This window comes from Haliotis asinina, chromosome 16, assembly GCF_037392515.1.
Source record: "Haliotis asinina isolate JCU_RB_2024 chromosome 16, JCU_Hal_asi_v2, whole genome shotgun sequence".
NCBI classification, from domain to species: Eukaryota; Metazoa; Mollusca; class Gastropoda; order Lepetellida; family Haliotidae; genus Haliotis; species Haliotis asinina.
The window spans coordinates 36,450,164-36,476,087 of record NC_090295.1 but is presented as its reverse complement, the minus strand read 5'-3'; the positions used below and the strand labels follow the sequence as shown (position 1 = coordinate 36,476,087).

The 25,924-nt window shown below is 40.0% G+C and overlaps 1 protein-coding gene across 1 annotated transcript in view; it reads left to right on the top strand.

Moving 5' to 3' along the window:
• Nucleotides 1-9,450: 9,450 nt before the first annotated feature.
• The window catches only part of LOC137267753 (calponin homology domain-containing protein DDB_G0272472-like), a 37,366-nt gene continuing 20,892 nt past the window's right edge, over nucleotides 9,451-25,924 (top strand). The window contains exons 1-2 of the mRNA XM_067802201.1: nucleotides 9,451-9,542; nucleotides 10,557-10,708. Of these exons, the coding sequence (XP_067658302.1) occupies nucleotides 9,451-9,542; nucleotides 10,557-10,708 (244 nt within the window). The remainder of the gene's footprint in view (nucleotides 9,543-10,556; nucleotides 10,709-25,924) is intronic.

The following is a 25,924-nucleotide window of genomic DNA, read 5'->3' as shown; positions in this document are numbered from 1 at the left end:
TAGTGAGTCCGTAGGGTACAGTTCCAGCAGAGGGACTTAGGAGGTCTTTATTGTCATCAACACAGCGTCGTCGTGACACTAACTACAGGAGATTTTTTATTCAAGCGACTCTGTATAGTGCCACTTTCGCCTTGAGCCTGCCTTCTGAGCAGAGCATTATACTGAAGAGGTCCAACTGTGCTCCTGATATTTAAGAAATCCCCACTCAGCCTCAAACGTTTGATTTGATCGATTTTTAGAATGTAATGTGAGGTGTTCTGTGTTCAACGATTGTGTATCTCGAGGTAGAAGCATGCTTCGACCTATATCATCGATAGGCGAGCAAAACGCAGTAGTACCTGTGAGTAGAAACAAGATCACCTTGATGGAACTCTGTCGGAGAGGCTTAACTTGAGATTCAGATGGAAAAGATCCATGTTGCGATGGACATACATCACTGTGTGTCAGTAATCCAATCATAAGCCAATTTGGATGAAACTGTACATAATTTCCTGTGTGGTGAACTGCATTTTATCACCGGGAGCATACAATCTAGAATTTCCTTCACAGTGCAATGTTTACGTGACAGACGCGGTGGGGTACAGTTACGGGCACTTTCAGTAACACTAGAATTATTGGGTAATTGAGAGATTAAAGCATTATGGTGTAAACGGGCTTGGTCTCCGCAAGGTACAATGAATTCCTTTAAAGTCCAACAGCCAGATTAGGCTATTATTGTGTTTGTAAAGGTCAAATTCCGGTAATTTGACGTAAGGGTGACATAAAGACTGACACATACTCATTTCTCCTAAAGTCTAAACACTGCAGTATACTGAAGGTCCTGTCAAATCTGAACCAATATGCAATCTTTAACCCACAGGAATTCCACCACTAAAAGTCTAACCGAAGGGAAACAAATGGTCGCCTGCCACGGTGTTTTCCATAATAACAACTGTTTTCTCATAATAGATAACATTAATCAATGGAATATCAAAAGTGAACCAACCGATGCACTTTCTCATCACTAATATCATGTTGTGAATATAATTGATAAAATATATGAACTGATTACAATAGATAAGTGTACACGTCACAGACCCTAGTAGGGTGATCTACCTTCAGTTGCTGGCGATCTATTTTTATACTGTGTTGTCCCTTATAGATAAAATGTTTTGGATTTGATTACTAGTTTTAGAATATCGGTGTTATTCTAGTTATCTCATGGTCCTTCGTTGACAGGATTGGTATTATCAATCTCTATGCATTGTTTAGTCACGATATGGCTGAAATATTGCCCATGCGACTTTAAATTTTAACTCCCTGTCACACTCGTACACGTCAAAGAGTTGTCAGTCATGTGAACCTCGCCTATGCTGAAAAAAGTCAGACCTGACCACTGTCTAATTTCTGGGATGTAACCAATCCATGATTATTTATAAACCATGAGGAACCTCATCATCTATAACAGAGCCTGTCAGTTTCCCACAGGACTCATCCGACAGCCAACTACATGTGGTGAATTTTTTAACAGACAACCTTACAGCTATCTTGCAAGATGAATTTGTCCCTGAGGTTTCAACCCATCCTGACTGGCTGGTAATTGTCGTGGAGGCGAAGATAATGTTCTGAAAGGTCGTTATCATCTTCGTCTAAAAGTCCATCAAGTGGAATGCGACCCAAATGCAGCTACCAAAGGACATGAGCTACCCTTTCCTACCAGCAGTTCTTTCCCTTACTTGTTTGTTCTCAGTCTCTTCTTGTTGCAAGTTTCTCCAAGAGACAAAGTCCGCTGACTTGATTCAACCCACCAATCGTACAAGAATCTGTACTTTACTTACAAAGTGCAATCCAAAATATAACATATATTGGTTTCATTGTGTCAAGCCTCTGCTCATAAACAGCCGTATCTGTACCCGACTGTTTCAGTGTGAAAGCACAAGTGATGCTTTACCCATTTGTCAGGTATGAAGGAACTACTGATATGATCTGGATTTGTAATTGCGATAGGATCATGATCTGAGAGACTAAATTGACAACAGGAATATTGCTTATTAAATCTTTACGGACGGATTAACGAGGGATCACCAACGCTGTCAAGTCGAATCTTGCAAGCTTGCATGTGGCTGATTGATTAGCATCTGTGCATGTTGATGTTCTTTCTCAGCTTGATGCAACCCCTATAACACTTCTACCGCACACTCTCTTAACACATGTTCCGTAATGGTAGCGACAAACTGTACTATTAAACGTGTACACTGGCCATGGCCAAATGACCTTATGAGTTAATATTAAACGTCACAGCGGCAATATCTCAGCCATATCCTGACACGAATATATTGGACATTGAAATGGAAGATGTGTATAACATCATGTAAATTCAATGTAATGTAAACACCTGTCGTCAAAGGACAGTAAAACAACTAGAATCTCAGTAGAATTAAAACTAGCGTGTAAAGTTAAAACTATTAGCACTATTTGGACAGTACAATATAAAAGTGGCTATAGATCAACTAGTGAAGGTAGATCACCATACTAGGGACCACGGGGACGTACTGTTCCTCTGCTAACTGCATGGACCCCAGCTCGATTTATATCAACTCTTCCCACCACTGGCGATTGTGGCCAAATGTAGCCTAAATTAAAATGACAAATATACTGCATTTAAAAACAGCGGGTACATTTAAATTTTCTTTGAATGTCCTGGGAGTAATGAACGTCTATTTGTGTTCGAAGAACGCAACAGAAACTATTCTGAGGTCCATTCTTCCAGATCTAGGTAGGAAGGTTATTATTACATGCAATCCCTGTGCAGTCCAGCAAGTGATCACAAGCCTTGCCACGGACAAGGCAACTAGTCTCACGGGAGGTATTCAACAGAATGAAACAGTTTTAGAACAGATATTTTATAGTCTCTGGGAGCAGGTTGTCCGTAGGGATTGGGCCATCTTCATCGCACAAGAAGTATCTGACAGCCGGCTCTGATTGCTGTGGGTTATCACAGGAGAACAATGGCGACAAAGGAGGCTAACATGCAAACTGAGAAACCAAGCACTAAAACGCCTTTAACTACTACCTCGGTACTTTGACCAAAGTGGGATGCTTTGGAAAATTACATTTCTGTCGTGTTGGATGAAAGATCAAAGACTTGGTTGAAACATCTCGTTGGTGTATTTGAGGCAGGCTGTTTCATTTTCCTCATTCGTTGTGTCCAGAAACTGAGCTGAGGGCCCGCCCAAACCACCCTGATGAATATGGAAATACATGTATGTAATGTAATTTTTTCCCTTTAGTTATAGGTGTTTTGATTTCTGCCTACCAGTTTCAGTGAGCAGATTATGATTGGAGCTGCTGAATTCTGAGTCCACGTCCATCATTTTCTGGCCGGTGTTGGTCATTTTCGTAACTAAAGGTGAATGAGAGCGTGTTGGGTTCTACACCACTTTTAGCAGTATTCCAAAACCACAGCTGGAGACTCCAGATATGATCTTCACACACTGTACTCAATTGGGTAAGGAAACCCTTCTCTTGAGTGTGACGAGCCCACCGACCCCTATGGAAACACTGTAGAAACATTGTGCATGGTATTCGGAAGATGTATCTTTCGTAGCTCTCAGCTCTCCAAACGTGTAAGGTGATATCACCGAGATTGTTTTAAGTAGATGTTTTAAAAGGTAAAACAAATTCTTGCAAAGATGTTAGGTTCAAATAGTGTACAATTCTATCCATGCAAAGCAGGGGCAGGGGAAAGAAATATGAAACCCTGAAAGACTTGTTGCTATGGAAATCGATCTCCCCTGGCCCCCTATATATACGTAACATGTATGTCTTTATAGTCTGCAATAATTTATGCAGTCAGTCTTCTTAACATGGATTACATCATGAACCTTAGTCAATTTTGTGATTGTGCTTTTAAATCAACAAAGCAACGTGGCCACACCCCATTTTGGACTTGAACTCCGGCCTTTTCACCGTTGCAAAATGTCTTGAACGCAGCTTGAAGTCATTGTATGTATATGTTTGTATCATATGTCCCGTTTACTGCTAATGTTAAGAATAGTTATTAGCTGTTTCTGCTCTCCCTTCCTGCTAATCTAATACTGAGACTATTTGGTGTCATTTAGGCCTATCAAGATTCGATAATGCCATCGGAATGACTTAAGTTGTCCGCTCAGGAGAGTTCTAATGGCTTTAATCAATGAATCTCCCCACAGCTAGTAACTAAAGCCCGATCAACCTATCTACAGGTAGTTAATGCAGAGGAATACGGGAGCCGAGGACCTAATCAAGGGTCACTATCTAAACACTTACACCCTCAACTCATGCCCATCCAAAGCATGCAAAGACCACAGTTTGAAAGGATGATGATAATTAACGGATTCTGTCAGTAATGATTACCAATATGATTCATCCTCCCTAAGGACAGAGGGAAGTCTCTGCTGGCATCAAGACTCTCCTAAACATAGACAACTGGTTGAGTTGTCAGAGATTATCATTTACTGACAATCAACGTCAGGGTGAATGTGTCTGAAAGTAGAATTCGACTTCAGGATGCGTATTGCAATTACAATCAGTGTTGCACTAAACATAATTTCCTTGAGATTCTCATTTACAGACAGATAAGGGCAGATCGGGTGTTTAGAAAGAAGCACAACAATCTTTAATGGACTGGACTCAATTACAAGTAGAAGTCTCCAACAGCTTAACCATTGGGATTAGAAGAAATAAATTGCAGGTCAATGTATGAAGCGTTTTGATCACAGTGTACTAACGACAGACAAATCATATACTAATGATACAAGGTTAAAGTCCATCATCTCCAATTACTGAGTGAGTGAATAATATTTAACGTCACATCGGCAATATCTCAGCCATGTCGTGACGTAAACATTTATATGAGACGAATGAAGACATTTTGAAGAATAAGAATAAAACTTGCCACGATGGACAGTAAAAATGTTAGGGTATCACAGATATGGACATAAAATGGAAAGGGAAAAGTAAAACATTTAAACAGGAAAAGTAATTAATGCAGACAATACAATATAAAACACGGGCTATAGATCGTCAACAACTGAAGGTAGATCAGCATACTAGGAACCATGGGGACTTACAGTACCTTTGCTACCTGCATGGACCCTAGTTGGAGTTACACCATGTCTTCAGCCACTGGCGTGTGTGAGAAATGCTAGACAAAAATAAAGTAACAAAAATACTTCGATACAAACAATCGGTAGAATTAACTTTACATCGAATGGTTTGGGACTTACGTACCCTCTCAGGAGGACACATCTCCAATTAAATCTTCTTTGAAAATTGAATGATCTGTTAAAGAAAGCTTTCCTAAAAAACAACAAAACATGTTTTGGTTTTATGCATTGCACTTATTCTGGGTTACGCCGAGAAAAAAACGGAAGCGTTTATATCCAGTTAACACAAGCTTCCACCTCACTATGGAAACAGATAGGCACTGCATCATTGGAACTACACACCAAGGGAGGGTTCCACCTGATGCAGGATTGGTAATTCCAGATGTAACAGCGTTACAACCAAATCTCTACCATCCCTTGAAACCGCAGTGTCAGATACTTTCGTTCTATGGTAACAAATGATTAAGTGATTCAATTACTGGGCCCGAGTCTTGCATCTGTTGTTTGAAACTTTGCAGTGGCCAGATTTACAATGCCTAAGATCAATTGGCATGCATCTATGTAATTGTTACACTCACTGCAGATCAGGTGGAATGAGTGAGACTAGACATTGGGACACTTCTGGCATTGTGTCCGATATGTTGGAAATCGAACATGAGTTTTCTGCTTGGCATGTAAAGCCACAAACAAACTGACTGACCGTGCATTTTCACAAACATAATTTATAACGGTATTAGTAAATATCTTCAGCATATCGTAAGAACAAACACAATCTACTTTGTTAAAAATGTATGTTCTTAATGCTAATTGTGAGTATGATTATAAAATTGTATGAGACAAAATGCAAAAATATTTTAAAACGTCAGCTGAGAACAGGGTCCAAACAGATGATTGTAATTCGTTATTAAATACCAGTGACATGAAGAGGTAAACCTTTCCTGCCCAACCTGTGACACTTATCAGGAAAAAAACGAAGTTATTGGTAGTCGAGGTCGGCAGTCGCTAGTGTGGTATATTTAGGAGATAAACATCATGTGTTGGCCAATTTCCGGGTGTTATTGAGTATTTGAAGCACGTGTTGGAAAATTGTTGGAAATTGGAAAGTTGGAAATTGGCCAACACATGATATTTATCGACATTGTAAACACAAAAGTAAACCAAAGGGGTTTTTGTGTCTGCACTCGTTTACATCGAATACGGACACAGCAGTGAAGTGTCATCAGCTGGCCGTTTCAGCTGGTTCTCATGGTAGCATCTGGAGTTGCTCATTTGTGACGTCATTCTAACTTTACGTCACAATATGATTTGAATGACGTCACCACTGTTGATGACACAACAAAACAATTGTTTACGTGTCAATACGCGGTGAATAGTCTTTCAGTTTCCGGGAATCTAATACCATTTGATCATGTTTTTCAACCAATGAGATTACAGAACACAGTGACTTTTGGTTTACAATCTCGATTCTTACATGAATTTGATTTGATATAAAATATACAAAATATGACAAATGGGTGTTGACGGATGGATGGGTGCATGGTATAAGGGTTGCTGAATGGATGGGCGGATGAATGGAAACCTTTATTGATCAATAAATGGTTGATGTATCGATGAACTGATAAAGATACGAGTAGATGGATAGACGGATTTGAGCCTGGATGATGGATATGTGCTTGTCAAGTCATAATTGATTGGTTTCTCGATCGATGTAAGGTTAACTGGGAGTTATAAATGGACAAGTGGATGGAGATAAAACTGTCTGGGTGAATGGATGGGTACGCCTGTAGATGAATGAATGGATGACTAGAATCAGCACTCTGCTGAAACCAGTTGTATCATGACTACCTATACAAAGGGATGAATTTGTGCATGGACAGTACTCTGGATATATGGGTGGGTGGGTGTCCAGAAGGAGTGAGTGAGTGAGTTAATATTTAACGTCACATCGGCAATATTTCAGCCATATCGTGACGAGAACATAACACTGAAATGGAATATATGTGTATTATAAATACCTGTCGACACAGGACAGTAAAACAACTAGAATATCACAGAAAAGAATGTAAAACTAGTAACTATACCTAAAACAGCTTATCTATAGAGGACAATACAATAGAAAATTGGGCCATATATTGCCACACTGATGGTAGATCACCATACTAGGGACCATGGGGACTTACAGTACTTTTGCTACCTGCATGGACCCTAGCTGGATTTACATCATCCCCTCAGCCGTTAGCAATTTGGGAAATCTAGTCAAACAGTAAAAGGACACTTATTCTACGATTCAAAACCTGGAAAGTTTGAATTTACGTTGAATGTTGGTGGACTTCTTGTTGGTGGTACCCTCTCAGGAGGGCAATAGTTTTACAGGACTTCAACCCCCTTTGAGGATACAGCCACTAACAAGCACAGTTATGAATTTAAACTTCCAATAATAAAATATGTATCTATTTACAATTCAGTTAATAAATCTAATTCTTTTAAATATGCAATTATTAAATGAGAACTTGTGTTATTAAAAAGATCCTTCATAATTCGGGAACTAAAATTGTTATCCCTTGTGATGGAAAATTCTACACAGTCAAGCAAAGTATGCTTGACTGTGATTCTTTCATCACAAGGGATACAAAACGGAGGATCTTCACCTTTAAGCACATATTCATGTGTATATCTTGTGTGGCCAGTGTGTTCCCAGAAATGTTCCCGTGGCTGGTTAACCAACAAAAGACGATGTGGCACTGGCCAGTAGCAAGATCATTATGCAGTTCGATAATTTCTATTAAAAGTGGATGTTTACATGATAAGTTTTTAAAAGCTCGAAGACAAGAAAGAGAGTCCGAATAGATTATGTATTGTTTATGTTTAGGATGTTTCTGAATATATTTAAGAGCCGTTAATATGGCGTTAGCTTCAGCAGTGAAAATAGGGCTAGTATCCGGTAATCTAGGAGATATTGTTTTGGATCTAATGACAGTGGCACAAGCCACTGCGCCACCGTCCTTGGACCCATCTGTGTGTATAGATTTATAGTTTCTATATTTAGTTTTTAATTGATGATATTCTTGTTTATATTGTAATTCATTAGTTTCTGTGTTTTGTAAATGTAGTAAATGTTAGGTCAACTTGTGGCCTAACCAATTGCCAAGGAGTAGAAGAAAGAAGACAGGGAGGAGCTATATTTTCCAGCTCAATGCCGGCAAAGTCTTAAACCTTGGTGGTGGACAGGATCAAGAAGTTTAAGGTTGCTTTTACAGGCTCCACTATATACCATGGAGCCATAATCAAGCTTTGAACGGACCAATGGTCTGTAGAGGTGAAGGAGGGTAGCTTGGTCCCCTCCCAATTTTGAGTTGGAAACAACTTTTTATTAAATCTAGCGCCTTCAAGCTTTTGGAGATTTAAAGAAGGCGGAAGGTACAAGAAACAAAGTGTAATGGCAATCTGCAAGGTAATGCGAACGGCTACTGCTTGCAGGTTTGTGTTAAGGGGAACAGGACTATGGATGACGCCCTGTCGCACCAAAACAGAAGCTCCACCTGTAGCTTTATCACCCGGGGAGAATAAGAATAAAAGAAATTATAGCGTCTGAAGTCAAATTTATCGGTATGTTTAAGGTAGGTTTCTTGTAAACAAGTTGCTGATGGATTCATATCCTGAGTTAAGAGCTGCAGTTCATAAGAATTATGTTTAAGTCCTCTGCAGTTCTAGTGAAGAAGATTCGAATGGCTCATGGTGGGTCTATAGGTGATCGTTCACGTGAACGCGAGGCGTAGTTAGTACTACCAAGACGTTCACAGGATGGGGTGATATCCATCTCGAGAGGGTAAAAAAAGTTATGTAAGTGTACCGGTGGTTCAGTAAAAGTGGCAATCATAGATTTTCCTATGTTGTTTCTTCTTGTGAAGATTAGGCACTTCAGTTGATGATTTTACTTTAGCTGCTGTTTCGGGAGTTGGGACACACTGAGATGCTGGAGGGATGTCATGTTGTTTACTATCTGTAGACGTTATCTGACTGTTTGATGATTTAGAAACAGGCTGAGGGTGTTCCGACTTTGTCCATGTCAAGTCAGTTTGACATTCTACGGATCTAGTAGAAGATGTGCGGGAGACAACTGCAGCATAAGTTTGTGGTGATGGAGGCGAACGGCTCCAAACAGCCTTTTTTTTACTGTCAAGACATCTTTTTCATGTATCCACGAAGGACAAGCGTCATGTTCACCCTTACAATTTACACAGTTAAATGCAGCAATACAAAAAGTGTTTTCATAAGTACCTCCTCATCGAGAGCACGCAGAAGGACGATTGCAGAATTTAGAACCATGTCCAAAGTTCTGACAGTTGTAACACCGGAGCGGATTGGGTGCATACACATCCACTCCGATGTTGAAATAGCCAGCTTTGATGGATTTAGGTATATCAGTCAGTGAAAATGTGAACAAATAGGTATTTGTTGGAATAGAAGCATCACCATCTCTTCTCATGAAGCGTTTCACTGAGGTGACATGCTGTCCAGAAAGTTCTTTCAAGATTTCTTCCTCCGTCATTTCCGCTAGACAACGGCCTCTGTCGCGGATGATCCCTCGACTAGAATTTAGAGTTCTGTGCTCAGAGACTGCAACTTCAGTGTTTGCAAATTTGGAAGATTTCAAATGGTTAATAGCTTGTTGTCTCCGCGCACACTCAATTAAAAGGGAGCCGCCTCGGAGATGTGAAACATTCATCACCTCACCACAAATACCATCGATTGCTTTGGAAATAGCAAACGGGGTGATTTTTAAAGGAAGACCATTCATAGATTCAACAACAATAAATCGTGCCCAAAAGTTAGAATTTCTTGTAAGACAAACATCATCATCAGACGACAATATCTGAACGTCCAAACGTCTCTTTTCTCATTTCGGGTAGAACCAGAATGATTGAGAGCCATGATTATATCAAAGAGATTCGACAACCTTGCTTCCCACCCACCATGGATTTTCAACAAGGACGGCATCTAATTGCACCGGGGTCTCCAGAATGCAGACACCAGGGATACAGGGATGCTATACTCCAGCAAATATGACATGAATAGCTATATTCGTTTATTAAGGGTATTGTCAGGCGGGTTTTACCCATAACCGCATAACAAGAACTTAAAAACATATAGAATTCAGCGGTCAACATTACTAGATTGGCCCATGAGCCACCACCTGCTGGCATAGGACTCTAGGCAATATAATATCTTGAACTATTTGGAGTTTCTAAAAGCCAAGACCAAATAACATATCGAATATGTGCAATGATACCCACTATGCACAGTGCTTGGCATGACCAGCCGACTGGTAGAACCGGGCCCAATCTACCATCCGTCTAGTTGCACTCACTGCCAAAGTGGTGTGTTGAGCAATAGGAATACTGGTCCTGCTCCTATGCTCTCAACCACCAGGATCCTCTCCTCCACCGACACAGGGCCGCAACCCACGGCAAACGGGTTGGTGGACCAAATATGCCCACGGGTCCACAACGTGGGTTTGGCGAGCACCCAACACGAGGAGGTGGCTCCCCATGGGTGCCGTGTCCAGAAGGAAGAATGGATGGGTTAGTAGTTAAATGGATGGATGGATAGATGGCTGGATGGACATGTCTCTAAATGGATGAACAGACCCAAACTCAACTCTCAACATCTGCAGCACAATTACTCATGAAAACGAATGAATTCATGGACGGATGAATTCATGGATAAGGGTCTGTATGGATGGATGGGTAGATTTTGGATTGGCTGCATAAGTGCCCCGGAGCAAGGTTGGTTAGACAGGTGACTGAACTGGTGTAATGATATTTGTTTTGTTGCATGAATGTAGATTGAACTGAAGGCAAACTTTTATCAACCCCAGGAGAGACAGCTGGATAGATCATTCAGAACGAATGTGTTTCAGGGTCGTTATAAGTCTGAACCTGGATCACACCATTGCTCGTCCTTCAGGTGCCGCAACATGAAAGATTGAAGGAAAGAAGTCCACATCAATAACACTTTAGGTCCGTTATGACCCCAGCGGAATAACCTGTTCATAGATTCTGCTCTGGACACATGTATTAATTGGACCAAGTGAGCCCTTAAAGTTCACAAATCAGCAGACTGGGACTTCTGGAACCTTTCATTGTCATCGACTCCATGTCTGCTGCTCGTGGCTGCAGGAGATTTTCCCTTTACACGACTATGAAGAGTGCCAATTTCGCCTTGAATCTGCTTTTGAGTGGAGGATTATAGTGGAGATACCCAATCGTGTTTCAGATATTTACAAAAACCCCGCTCTGCTTTCCTTCAGTATTTGGTTTTATCGGCTCTTGCTCTCTTTCATACGAGATCGTTGTCTTTCTTGTATAACTGATTTAGAATCTTGAACCTGAATGCAAGTTTTGAACATGACTTAGCATGCCAAAGAGCAGCACGTTCAACGGGGAAAATTTGATTTGGATTCTTTCAATGTCAACGAGTTTTATTCAGGACATTCAAAGTTTCTGTAAACAAATTACGTGCTGGTTTCTTGTGTCGGGAACTGCCCCGAGACTTCAATGAAAGGCTAACAATTTTTTTAATAATTATGAAAAAACCTTTTGTGAAACTGTCTAGGTCCGTTCAGTTTTGTTTCTAGAAAACTATGTTAGTATATGGAATCTAAACTAAACCAGATTCCATGCTGGCCTAGCGCCTTGTCAGTTGAATGGTTGACGCGTTGACACATATATTCTGGAAAAGAAACAATAGATGTGTACATCGACTCATGCCCTTTGATGCGCAGACCCGTGAAGGTCCGGTAGAATAGGCCTTCAGCAACCCATGCTTGCTGTGAAAGGCGACTATGCTTGTCGTTAGAGGCGACTAACGGGATCGGATGGTCAGGTTCGCTGACTTGAATGGGACATGTCATCGGTTCCCAATTTGTGCATATGGATGCTCATGTTGTTGATCACAAGAGTGTCTGGTCCAGACTCGATTATTTACAGACTCGATTATGAGCTGGAATATTGCTGCGTAAAATTAAACTCACTCACTCTTTGATGCGATGGTATATCACCTTGATAGCACCCTGCCGGACATATTTTTTCTGAGACTCAGACAAGATCAATGTCTCAGTGTCACCATCACCAATGACTGCCCATTACATGGATATAATACAATCATGCGCCAATTTGGTGGCTGTCGGCGGTGGAAGCCGACACTGACTCAGTTGGAGTCTACCAAGGACTTCCGCCAATTAGTATTATACAGTTTATACCTGTGTGAGTTAATGCCACTTGGATATTAACGACAGGTGTGCTGAGTGGGTGCTCGTCAGCAAAAGCCCCGTGTTCCATTCCCCACAATGGGCACAGTTCATACGTTCGTGAAGATCAACTAAGATCCCACTTATAGTTGCATATACTCTTCAAAAAGTAGGGAAACGTCAGTGTTTTATTTACAATTAAGAATATTTAGGAGATTTATCGCAGTCAGTCAATGTTGATATCATGATATTGAATGTTTTGAGAGTGCACCACCATTTGCACTACCTTACAGCCGTAGCTATTTGGAATGTAGTCGCTTTTGAAAGATGATTGGTGTAGGGCATGTAATTTGCATGTCTACGATTTCCATGTTCAAACAAACGACTAGAAACAAACACTAACAAAAAAATGTATGATGCAAGATGAGTGTCAAAATGAATGTTCCAGGTGATTTCTCTACCTTCTTGAAAAACCGTAAAAATCAAGAATGAGACCCTACACACGTGTATGGGGCTACTGCGTTGTGCACGTGCAGATCATGCGTTGTGTTTAGGGGTGGTAATAGAGGGACATGGTGGTGCGTTCATAAGACGGCTGTCCTTGGAACGTTTCTCAACGTTTACACTTCCTATCCAAATTGAAATTTCAGGTTCCCATACTCTTTCTTGAAGAGTATATGTAGATGCCAGATCACGTGTTCAGGGGCTCAAATGCGTCATCTTCACATGACTTGGTGGTGGGATTTGTGGTTTCAAGTGTTTCCTCCTGTCGCTCACTCATACAGTAAAATGAGAGTGGATTTAACCTTTCAGTATTTCAGAGTCATCTTGGCGTGTCAGATAAAACAGAAAGTCGATAGTGTTTTACTAGTTTGCCTACTGAAGAAAATACCTACTGATATTACATACTACGCTGTGTACTGAAAGTGTACTGGATCATTTCATATTTTCTGTCACAGTCTGTTTTTCTTCACTTCGGATAACAATACTCAGGTTTTCTGCAATTTGTTACGTGTGAAAGAGTTACAACTTGACCACCTGTCCAGGATTCTGTTTGGGATTTTTAGTCATCTATTAAATGCATGGTACGAGACATTAAACATGTAAAGATCGGAATCCCTGAGCTTATACAGAGAAGTCGTAATTCGAAATCATCAAACTGGATTTTGGAATCTATGGATCACTTGATATTGCTTGGCGTTTTTTACATTCCAATGTCGCCCAAAACACTTCTTCTGCTCTTAGGTTCGATATCAATACAAACAACAAATTTTGTATATCGATGCTGTTAAAACTATTCGAGTGTCCCCCGCCGTGATATTGTTGGAATGTTGCTGAAAGCAGCGTAAAATGAAACTCGCTCTTGTAACATATTTGACGCTGCCTACCTGTCTGTGTGACTGCCTCTGGACTCAACGAACACACACTCAACAATAACAAACACACAAACACATACATGGAGCCCTTAATCCACTCGCTTATAATCGGGTTCTCCTCCTCACCCCACCACCCCACACGTGACATCGACATCGTCCCCCGGACACTGTCATTGCCCTGACCCCCCATGCTCATTAATAGTCTCAGCACAGGTTTGTCATACACGTAGGTACCTAATACCAAGAATGATCAAAAACATCAAATTGGAAAGCTTTTCAGATCAGTTTGGACAGTTGCCAAAGTAAGGACCATTTTAACATTCCTCATCAGATCTTGCAGTTGCTATATAAAAGCACAAGGAGACGAAAAGCTCCCGATATAACTCCATATTGACATTTGTTGAAAAAAAACATGAATTTTACAGAAACGTTTTTATCAGTGCCTTATGTTGGTTTTGCTTCATTAAAATCAATACATGTCAAGATAAATGTGTTTCGATAAATCGTCCGGTGAATCGTTTGGAAACTAAACGTGTAACTGTAAGCACGCGAATTGTAATCATTTTTCTTCAGTAAAATCTTCCTTGGATCTACACGAAGGGTATTGTTTTGCCCATGAACTGGCGAAGCAGCGTGATTACTGCGCAAGTTAAAGGAGGTGCCCTAGATTTCACCATCCTGCTAAGACGTTTCAGACTCCGTCATTGATCAATGCCTTTTCAGTTCACAAAGGTCCCATGTTTTATGTTCACAGTTTTTCAGATTTTACTTACGCGATATATAGTGTTTACGAGTGGTCAGTTTATCGTCAAGTAGTTTTCAACGTCTTATTTTCAAGTTTCTGGTACACAGTGACACCTATGCAACATGAAATATTATTGTCCGATAAATTGCTGCCATCTTCCTAATCTTCCACACCATCCATTCATTGAATATCAAAAGTGTATTTGCATTTTTATGGATTGTCAAGGTAGTTAAATATGTATTCCCAATGTTCAGTAGGTTCGTTTCAGTCTCTTGTGATCAGTTTCTACATAAGCCGATCTTGGTCGCAATTTCTTAAGAACCTGTACTTATCCAAACATCCAGTCAGTCACGAAACTTTGACTCTCTTTGTCAAATTGGTTGCAAATATAAGCAATAAGTTGCACAGATAATCGAGGATACATATGTGTAGATCTCAATTTGAATTCGTTGTAAGATTTTGAATCGATCTCCTTTCGTTCTGCGAAATATTGCTGTGAAAAGGTATGTTCCATAAACTACGATTGTTATGCCAGTGTTAGCTGCTGCTCGAGAACATTTTGTTTTTGCTCTCTGTATCTGATAATTCATATTTTATTCATATGTCAATTCAAATTCGGTGTCAATGTGTATCCCATAACATTACCGAAGCATGTCTATACGTCCTGTGCTTAGATGAGTACAAAGAACAGTAATCAATGCATATCCTGGCGGCTGGAAAGACGATCCAGATTCTCCTGATCACCCAATCTACAGTTAACGAGCGCACAGGATTACTCGGGCCAGGAGACCTCACCAACACATCTCTATCTTCAGACACTATGTAACACATGTTCTTTCGAAGCATGCAAAGATGCGTAGCTTGAAAGGATATTGACAACTAAGGATATCTGGCAGTAATGATAGCCAATAGGATAGAGCCTCTCCAGGGAAGACGTCAATTTGGTTTTGCATCAAGGCTATTCTAACCATGGACAACTTGTTGATGTGAAATTATCATTTGCGCAGAGCAGATTGTTTCTTTTTACTTCGAAAACCATGTACTTCAGGGTGCGTGCTGGACTCATATATAGCGGATTGCTTATATTAAAGCGTTTGGGTTGCGTGTTACGAAAAACACACTGAATAGAAGAAATTAGATTACGGAGCGGGGAATTGTGACTGATTAGAACAGACGAAAATGATATGAAAGCACTGTCCATACAGAGTTTGAGGCAATGTGAAATACAAGACGTTATATCAAATACTCTTTTAAATGTGTGGCATCTCTCGTTTACAGATAGGTGCATTCTTCTTATCTGTTGTAACTGTTCTGAGTTACGACGGATATGCCGTAGTTTGGTTTTTTCCTGATTAAATAAAAGTAGGGTTTCACATCACTATGGAAATAGATAAGGCATCCCAGCATTGCTGCTTCAGAAGAACGAAGTGTCTCACTTGAGGCAAAAGTTGGTCATTCCAGATATTGAAGTGATAGCATCAAACCTTTACCTTCCCTTGAAGCCATGGTGTCTGTGTTACGCGAACAAATGATTGGGTAAAACGCAAAACATAAAAGAAGACTACAAGGTTGAATAGTGATGTGTTGATATATCCTTTTTTAATGGGAATGCAGTGTGGCTGTATGCCGCTTGTTGTAACATTCCAGCAATACCACATGCGGGAACACTGGCTTCGAAGAACACATATACCTATCCACACAAGGGTCAGCGAAGCCACTGTCTGGATGTCGTGAATGTTTTGGGTAAATGGATGGATCCCGGTGTGGGATGACAGAGGTGGGGGTTTTTAGGTGGAAATTAGGATGGATGGACCTGACTGTTTCTGAAATAATTCTCTGCATGGATGAATAGTTTCTTTGGGGGAAGAATCGATGGTTGAATTGGCGTTAGGGTTAGTACATTGCGTAGAGGATGGATAAATGAAAGTGGGTGAATGAATGGAAAGGTGTATGAATGTTTGAGCTGGTGAATTAGTCGGTTTGTGGATGTGAAATATCGATGGTTCGATGGTTGGGTCGGTGTCTGAGTAGGGTGAGTATCGTAACTGTGAAAGTGGTAAATTTGTAAATTTATAAATGCCTGAAAACAAATTCAGTATACATACTTGCCTGAAAAGGACAGTAGTAATCTATAACTAGTCGATCACAGATCTACACTTACAACTAACATGTAACCATAGAACACTATTTCAATTTGCAACAATACAATGTGGGAATGGGTTATACGGTCGACAACAACTGATGGTGGATCAATATAGGTACTGATGAGTAGGTACGGATGAGTGAGTGAGTTAACATTTAAAGTCACATCGGCAATATTTCAGTCATATCGCAACTAAAACAAGTTCTTTAGTCATGATAAATACACATAATTTATGAGCCCTCTCAACGAAGGGCAGTAAAATAACCAAGCTTATCACAAAAAGGGTTAAACCTAGCAAGCATATGTCTTAAAATACAGACAACTATTTTGGACAATAGAATGTAACCATGTAATCGCCAGCAACTAAAGGTAGATCACCATTCTCGTGTCCATATGGACTTACAATCACCTTTGCTACCTGCATGGACCCTAGCTGGAAGCACTGCGATTAAAAACGTGGTAGGCTTCGTACCCTCTCAGAGGGTACTTTACGCTACATTAACCCCCTTCGAGGGTAAAGCTACTGAAGGATTCTGTTTCTAATGTAATTCATAAATACCAAAATGCATTTACCTACAAAACATATAAATCAAAGTTTAGCCATCAGTTGTTTTTTCTCTTAAAAATTCAACAAGTTTATAATTATCATTACTAAAAAGACCCTTAATAGTTTTTCCATTGAAATATTTATCCCTTATGACGGAGGTACGGATCAATAGATGGCTTATGGGTGGATAAGCGGCCTAATGGATTCATAGCTTGAGGATGAATGGACCACAGGCCTCGTGTCACTGCGAGGATAAAAGATTTTTTTTAAATTAAAAATTGAGATGACCCCCGACTTCAAACGCTTCGCAGTATCTACATATCCAGATATATTGTATTGTGAAGCGTTTCAAGTCGGGGGTCATCTCAATTTTTTTTTTATTTTAAAGAAAAGTCTTTAATCGTCGCAGTGACACGGGGACCTGTGGTATAGACCCAAAACACACCAGCTCCGGTGCTCATCAGTCGTATCACAATCACAAGGACGAATTCTGTAAAGATATCATAATCTGACCCACCCAGGATATATGACCTAATATACCTTAATGTGAATGAAACACCTCGAAAGCTATTACAAGTTTTTTAGACAATCGGTATTTCCTTCGTCGTGTGATATCCTTTTGAAACATGTTAGAAGGAAGTCTACATCGATAAGGTATTGGGTCACATTTTGGCGCTTGGTGAAATACATTGTCAATACATCTTGCTCTACACTTGTGTTTCATTTGGACCAAGTGAGTCCGCTTGGTATACCTATTATCAGAGGACTTTTGGAGGCTTTAGCTGTCATCGGTTCCACGTCTGTACCCGTGGCTACAGGAGATTTCCTCTTAAAGCGACTATAAAAAGCGCCACTTTTGCATGAGCTCGCTTCGTGAGAGGAGGATTATACTGAAGAGATGCAGCTGTGTTCCCAATATTTAAGGAATCCCAGCTGTGCCTTCAACGTTTGATTTTATCGATTTTCTGTGCTTCAAGTAAGCATGGTATTCCTGGTTTCAACGATTCAGCAACACACAGTTAATTGAATGTTTTGAAATATTTTCAACATAACCGCCTACGAATAGCTGAAGTTCAACTATCATTGGGAAAACAAAGTTTTGGATTATTACAATGCAGACATGTTTTTACTTTTAAAATATCGAAGATTTCTTCAGAACCTCAAAACAAATTGCCGGTTAAACATTGGCACGGTGCCCTTTTAGGTGTAAACTAAACGCATTAGCAGTACCTGTGGGTATTTACATGGACACATGTCCTTACATGCGGTGGTACTTTGTGCAGAGGCACACCACACATGTAGTAATGACAACATCACCCTGATGGCACACTGCCGGGAAACATTTATCTAAATCTCCAGACAGACAGGATCAATGTCTCAATGTTACCATGGTGGATGATGAAATCAAACGGACCTCATCCAATTATACGCCGGTGTCGTAGGTGTAAGTCCGGTGGACAGATTTTCCTGCATTAAGACTGTCATACACCTGCGGGGACTTCCCCTACTCAGTATCACGGATATACAGTGAACTGGGATAATGTCTTGGGGGAGGATGGCTGCAGCTTAACGGTCGGTGCCATCGAGGTAGTCTTATGTCATTTCCTTTCACACGTTGATGGAGTGAGTGAGTTTAATTTTACGCCGCGCTCAGCAAGTTTCCAGCCATAAGGCGGCAGTCTGTAAATAATCGAGTCTGGACCAGACAATCCAGTCATCAACAACATGAGCATCCATCTGCACAATTGGGAACCGATGACATGTGTCAACTAAGTCAGCGAGCTGACCACCCGATCCCGTTAGTCGCCTCTTACGACAAGCATATTCGCCTTTTGTGGCACGCATGGGCTACTGGAAACCTATTCTACACCGGGACACGTTGATGGATGAATGGATGATGCTGACATCAGACATCAAGACAACAGATAGAAAAATGCAGTGTTCAGAGATAAGGAGAAATGAGCATACGTCAATGTCGCTTTAACAGATGTTATTGCTTTACACGTGTCCACGACAAAATCAAATTTATGAGTTTCATGTGATCATATTAAATACAATGAAATTTACTTATATGTATAATTGGTAATCATGAAAAAAAGATATGCCTAATTGGCAATCATGAAAAGAAAGCTATTCTACATAGTTTTTAGTTACATTCGACTATTTAGTTAGTTTCCAATCACCACGGTGATTCATGTCATTTGCATAACCCTACAATAAACCCTTCCACACATTTTAAGCTGCACAAGCCATTCCGACAGAGGCGGATCTGTTGCATTATGATCTAACAAAGGTCATCACAAACCGATCAGACATGCACGTTTGTTCCAGTACAGGTCGATAAATCGTCATGGTCCTATTGAACACAATCTAACAATAGCCATCACGATGAGACCTGATGTGCTTCATAGGATGAAACATATGGTATTCTTATATGAATAGTACCCGAAACTACTCCAGTGTGCTCTCTTGGAAGTGTAAATGACATTACATGCGCTGATTGTACGGCTCAAGCTTAGCCGTCGACCTGAACATCGAGTTTCTCGGGAGCCATTTGACGGAAGGAAACTGTTTTAGAACACATATTTTACAATCGCACTGGGTTGGCGGTCATGTTCAGGGCACAAGAAATGTCTGACAGCCCGCCCTGATAACTATAGGTTATCGCAGAAGAACAATGGCGACACAGGGACCCAACCTGCAGGCTGATTCTATCATGCACTAAATCGACTTTGATTATTGCCTCGGTATTTTTTGTCGTGTTGGATGCAAGATCAAAGACTTGGTTGAAACGTGTGTCAGCATAAATCGCTTGTTTATTTGGCGCACGGCGTTTCATTATCGTCATTTTGTTGTGTTCAGGAACTGAACTGAGAATCTTTTCCAAAACTTTGTGATAAATATGGACTTAATTCAATTTTAATCGTGGTGGTAAAAAGTGAACTTTTCAAATTACCAAGTTTCTTTGGTACGCTGATTGAACTTTCAGCAAAACTGACGAAAAATTGGAAGCACTATGTTCAAAAGCTAACTTTCAGGGAAGGAATGGTTTTCATTCGTGACTGCTAGGCAAATGCACTGAAACAAAGTCTCCGCGATTTTAAACTAATAAAATGGCAGAGGACTACTGTGAAAGTGAATATCGATGGTCTCTGCTTGTCATCTTTCCGAACGCTAATTATCACTTCCAAAGTGGCTGAAGCTTTCATGGGTATTTTTCGCCTTAATGTCAGGCCGATATTTCACAAAGGCATCAAATTCAAACTTTGTGCAAACAGTTTAAGGACAGTTTTACTGCATCGTCAACGGCCAAAACAGAACAAAGGCAGTACGACAAATTTAATTTTCCCTTCATATATAGAATAAAGCCTTTTTCAGTCAAGGTTACAGTTTTCAACTAGACGAAACTTCTGTTTAAGACCAAGAACCCAGGTGCTGCAGAGATGCTGAACTTAACAGTACTGAGCAAGACCATGTATTGGTCAGGGACTAAATTCACTGTACGGGTTCCAAAGGAGCTCGGTGAATTTATGCTGTCAAATTTATCATAACTTATCAAAATCATATTTCCCCCTACTTTCCGGTAGTATACTACTACTTTCGAACTTTCACCTTTTTACTGCTCAGCCTCAACTGCTAACAATTTATTCAATGCTGAGACTCTATAAGTTACGCCCGTTTGTCATTTAGGCTTCAGCAATTATCACATGAGTGAATGAGTCGAAGCTTATAGTCAATGCAGCAGTATATCAGCCATATCATTACTTAAAATAGTTATAAATACATGATAAAACAAACTGTCGACGAAGGACAGCGACACCAACCAGTATATAACAGTAACAAAAAATAGAACTAGTATATATCTCTGAAATAGGATTTCAAGTTAGGATGATAAATTGTTAAAAGGGCTGAAGATCGCCAGCAACTTAAGGTAAGTCAAAACTGAAGGGACCATGGGGATTTTAACTACCCATATGGACTCGAGCTGGATTTGTTCAATCCCTTTAGCCACTGGCGATTGTACTGACATTTAGCCATATATCACATAATGAATTAATGGCGTACTCTGTACTGTGTGAAGAGTGTCAAATGCGTTAATAAAGGATCTCCACACAACTAGAAACTAGATCAACCAAACTGCAGGTTGCTAAGACACAGGGTGAGAGGAGTCGGAGGACCATTGTTTTACTACCTAAAGACCGTCACCCTTAACTGATGCCCTTTCGAAGCATTCGCAAAACACAGCTTGAAAGGATGGTTATAATTTAGGGTTGAACGCCAGTATAATGAACTCTCCCTTGGGACCAAGCCATTTTGTGGTGGCATCAAGGCTGTTCTAAACACAGACCACTAGTTGGGTATATGGCACCCGTGAACGGCCACCTCCTCCTGCTGGGTGCTGGGTAACGCTGAGAGCTGTTCACCCCGTTGTCAGCACAGGGGGGATATTTTGTCCACCAACCCGTCTGCCGTGGGTTGCGGCTCTGCATTGGTGGAGAAAGGGATCCTGGTGGTTGAGGGCAATTTGGCCCTGACTTCGCCTAGACGGGTGCTTGAATGGACCCGGTTCAACCAATCGGCTGGTCATGTCAATATGATTTTGTATTTGCACAACTTCTATTTCTGAATTACTACAAAACATTAAGGTCTTTGTCCGGTTTGTTAATCATAGAGATCTTGGTTTGGAATTATTGTTATTATACATTTGCCTAGAGCCTTTATTTGCCCAGAAGGCAATGGCTCATGGGCCAATCTGGTAGTACATTTTATGCAAAGTTACTTCTAGAGTATTCTCTCTTGGTATCCTTGGTGCCGCCTGTTGGAGGCCCACAGGCATATAGCATTTTCCTTGTTGACACTCCATGGTGGGTGGGGAGGAGAGAGTGAACCACAAACTATATAATCATGGCTTCACAAAACCCCCAAAACAAAAACGTTATCATGCTGATGATACTGATGATGAGGAAGATGCAATTACAAGACTATTTTATTCGGAACATGAAACCTGGCCTCGATTCATTGTTGCAGAGTCTAGTGAGGAAACATGTCTCAACTTCAGCAAATGTATTATCCGAGACAGAGATAAAAGTCTTGCTGATCTCACTACGGATGACCATTGTAAGTCAATTAAGAGTGCAATGTGTAGTTGAGGCAAAGCAAGCAAGAAAGATGGTAACTGTTACGTTTGATGTTCCAAAGTTACCCCAATATCTTAAAGTCGATGCTTCTCCATGAAAATTGACCTCTATATTCGTAATCCTCTCAGACGTCCTAACTTTCAAATGCCAACGTTCGTCGCACTTTTAAGCAACATAAACGACAGACATGGCAAAATCATGTTTCTTAAATAAACTCACGAACACAAAGTTCTAAGGTTTGGAATATGTTGAAGAAAATAAAAGGCAAGGGATCCAAATGTAGTGTCCATCTAAAGGAGGGTGATACTCTAACTGAAACTTCTGTTATTGCCAATACAATTAGTGAAACGTTTGCTAAACATTCCTCCTCATCTAATTATTTGCCAACATTTAAGACATTTAAAGACCAAGAAGAAGAAAAAGAAAACTGATTTTAATTCAGACAATGGGGAGGATTACAATGATTTTTTTTCCATTCATGAGCTCCATACTGCCCTTGGGCAAGCTCATGACACCGCTTCAGGGCCCGATAATATACATTATCAGCTACTTAAACATTTACCTGAATCATCTTTAGAAACATTATTCACTATCTTTGGACTTATGGCCAAAGACTTTGGACAATATATGGACTTCTGGCCATTTCCCATCATCATGGAGAAATGCTATTGTCATTCCTATCCCTAAACCTGGATCATACTGATCCTTCTAACTACCGACCAGTATCACGTACTATGTTTGCAAGACTATGGAACGCATGATTAATGATCGTTAGTTTGGTACCTGGAAACCAACAACCTCATCACTAACATTCACTGTGGTTTTCGCTAAAAACGAAAAACAATCGATCATTTCGTGCTTTGGAATCTTTTATTAAACATCCATACTGATTAAACAGCATGATGTATCAATTTGTTTTCGACCTTGAAAAGGCATATCATACGACATGGAAGTATGACATTCTGAAAGATCTCCATGACTCTGGTTTGAGGGGCCGTTTACCCCAGCTTGTATCTCAGTTATCTCAGACAGACAATTTCAAGTGAGAGTGGGCTCAACCCTGTCTGACCATTACAATCAAGGTCAGGGTGTCTTTGTTTAGCATTATTAAGGTATTAAATGATTCAATCGATGGATCATTTTTTGTGGATTTGTTTAGCATTTCTTGTCGCGGTAAAACATGCATACTATTGAAAGGCAGTTGCAGGTATGTTTGAATAAGATTCATAAATGGTGTCTTGAAAATGGTTTTAAATTCTCAAAGCAAGACCAACTGCATTCATGTCTGCAGGAAACATAAACCACATAAGGATCCAAATCTAGTATTGGATGGATCTCCTATAAAAATTGTAAAAGACGCCAAGTTTCTTGGTGTTGTTTATGATCAACACCTTGTTACGATTAAGAATTTACCGTGACAACAATTTAAGAAATCCCCTTGTAAACCAGCAAAACAGAACAAAGACAAGTTGTTTACGTTCAAATTATGTATTGTTATACAACGAGAGCAAGATATACAGAGTCGCAAGTCAATATAACAATGCAGATTTCAGGTACAATTCAAGAGAGACAAAATCTAAGTCAATGGGTCACAAAATACAATATAGCAAACTCACCAAAGTCTTGGTGTGGGAGAGAGCAGCTATGGCAGAATGTAAACACAGCGATCGGTGCGACAGCAGATAATGTATAGTAGATTCAGGCGTTGACAGGATTTCAAGTGTTGGCGGTAACTCCAGCAAATATGAATGAATGTGAGTGTGAGTGTCGCCCTCAACACGGCAACCAGTCTTTATATATAAACTAAGTCATTCCCGAAAGTGCGGGCACAAACGACTATCGTCAACACTGTAGAATGCACTCGAAACAGTATCCCGGAACTGAACATCGAAAACTAGGAGCAGATAAATTCCGGAATGCTAGAATGCTGAAAGTGTTGACCAGATATTCAAACGAAATGTGACCCATCATATTTAATATTCAAAAACACTTAACATTGTGACCCAAGAATAATTATTACTGAATTAATAACAAAAATATACAGAAAATACACATTCGTAACAACCTGACCTTCCTACCGCACATAAAACAGTTAAAGACTAAATGCATGAAGGCAATGGATTTATAGAAAGTAGTTTCAAATCACAACTGGGGAGGGGATCAGAAGACCCATCAGAAAACTTGATTACGGCTCCATTGTATACGGAGGAGCATGCAACCCCAAACTATTAGATTCGGTACGCCACCAAGATCCAAGACAAAGTCTTGGATCATTTAGAACACTTCTCCTGTTGACAGCCTTTGTGTCGAGGCAGATGAACCATCTCTTACACAAGGTCCTATTAAATTATCTTTACAATACATTACAAAACTGCACTCTAACAAATCTAATCCTGCATATAACTGTGTCTTCAATCCCCTGTATGGGGATTTATACAATATGAAATCTTCTCTTGTTCCGCCTCTTGGTATAAGAATTAAACCATTTTTATCTGCTGCCGGCATTGAGCTGGGAAATGTAGCTCCTTCCCGACTTCTTTCTTCTCCTCCTTTGCAGTTGGTTTGGCCGCAAGTTGACCTAACATTAACTACGTTTAAGAAATCAGAAACAAATAAATTACAATATTAGCAGGAATATAATCAATTAAATAAATTTAGCAATTACAAGTCCTTATTTACAGAAGGGTCCAAGGACGGTGGCACAGTAGCTTGTGCCACCGTCATTGGGTCCAGAACAATATCTTCTAGATTACCGGAAAACAGCTCTGTTTTTACAGCAGAAGCAAGTGCAATATTAACAGCTCTTAAATAAATTCAAAGACATCCTAAGAATAAACAGTACATAATTATAATCTATTCAGACTCCCTGTCTTGTTTTCATGCTTTTAAAAAACTTGAAATCTTTAGAAAAATAGAAATTCTTGAATTGTATAATGATCTTGCTACTGGCCAAAACGACATCGTCTTTTGTTGGTTACCCAGCCACGTAGGCATTTCTGGTAAAACAATGGCCGATCTTGCTGCCAAGGCAACACTCAACAAATCTGGGACACCATTTCAAATGCCATACTCAGATTGAAAACCTACAATTGGACCCTACAACCGTGATCTAATACAAACGAAGTGGGACACTCAAGTAGGTATAAATAAATTACATGCGATAAACTGATCAAGAACTGTGAAGGACCTTTTCAACAATACTAGTTATCATTTAATTATTGCATTTTTTAAAGAATTAGATCTGTTAACTGTGTTGTAAATAGATAAATACTTTATAATTGGCAGTTTAAATTAGTAACTCAATTTGTTAGTAGCTGTCCACTCAAAGGGGGTTAAAGTACTGTAAAATTACTGTCCTCCTGAGAAGGTACGTAAATCCCACAACACTTGATGTAAGTTTAAATTTTCCAGGTTTTTAATCGTAGTATTTTTGTCATTTTAATGTATGGCTAATTTTCCGCATAAAAGCCAATGGCTGAGGGGATAGTGTAAATCCATCTAAGGTCCATGTAGGTAGCAAAAGTAATGTAAATCCCCATGGTCCCTAGTGTGGTGATCTACCTTCAGTTGTTGGCAATCTAAAGCCCATTTATATTCTAC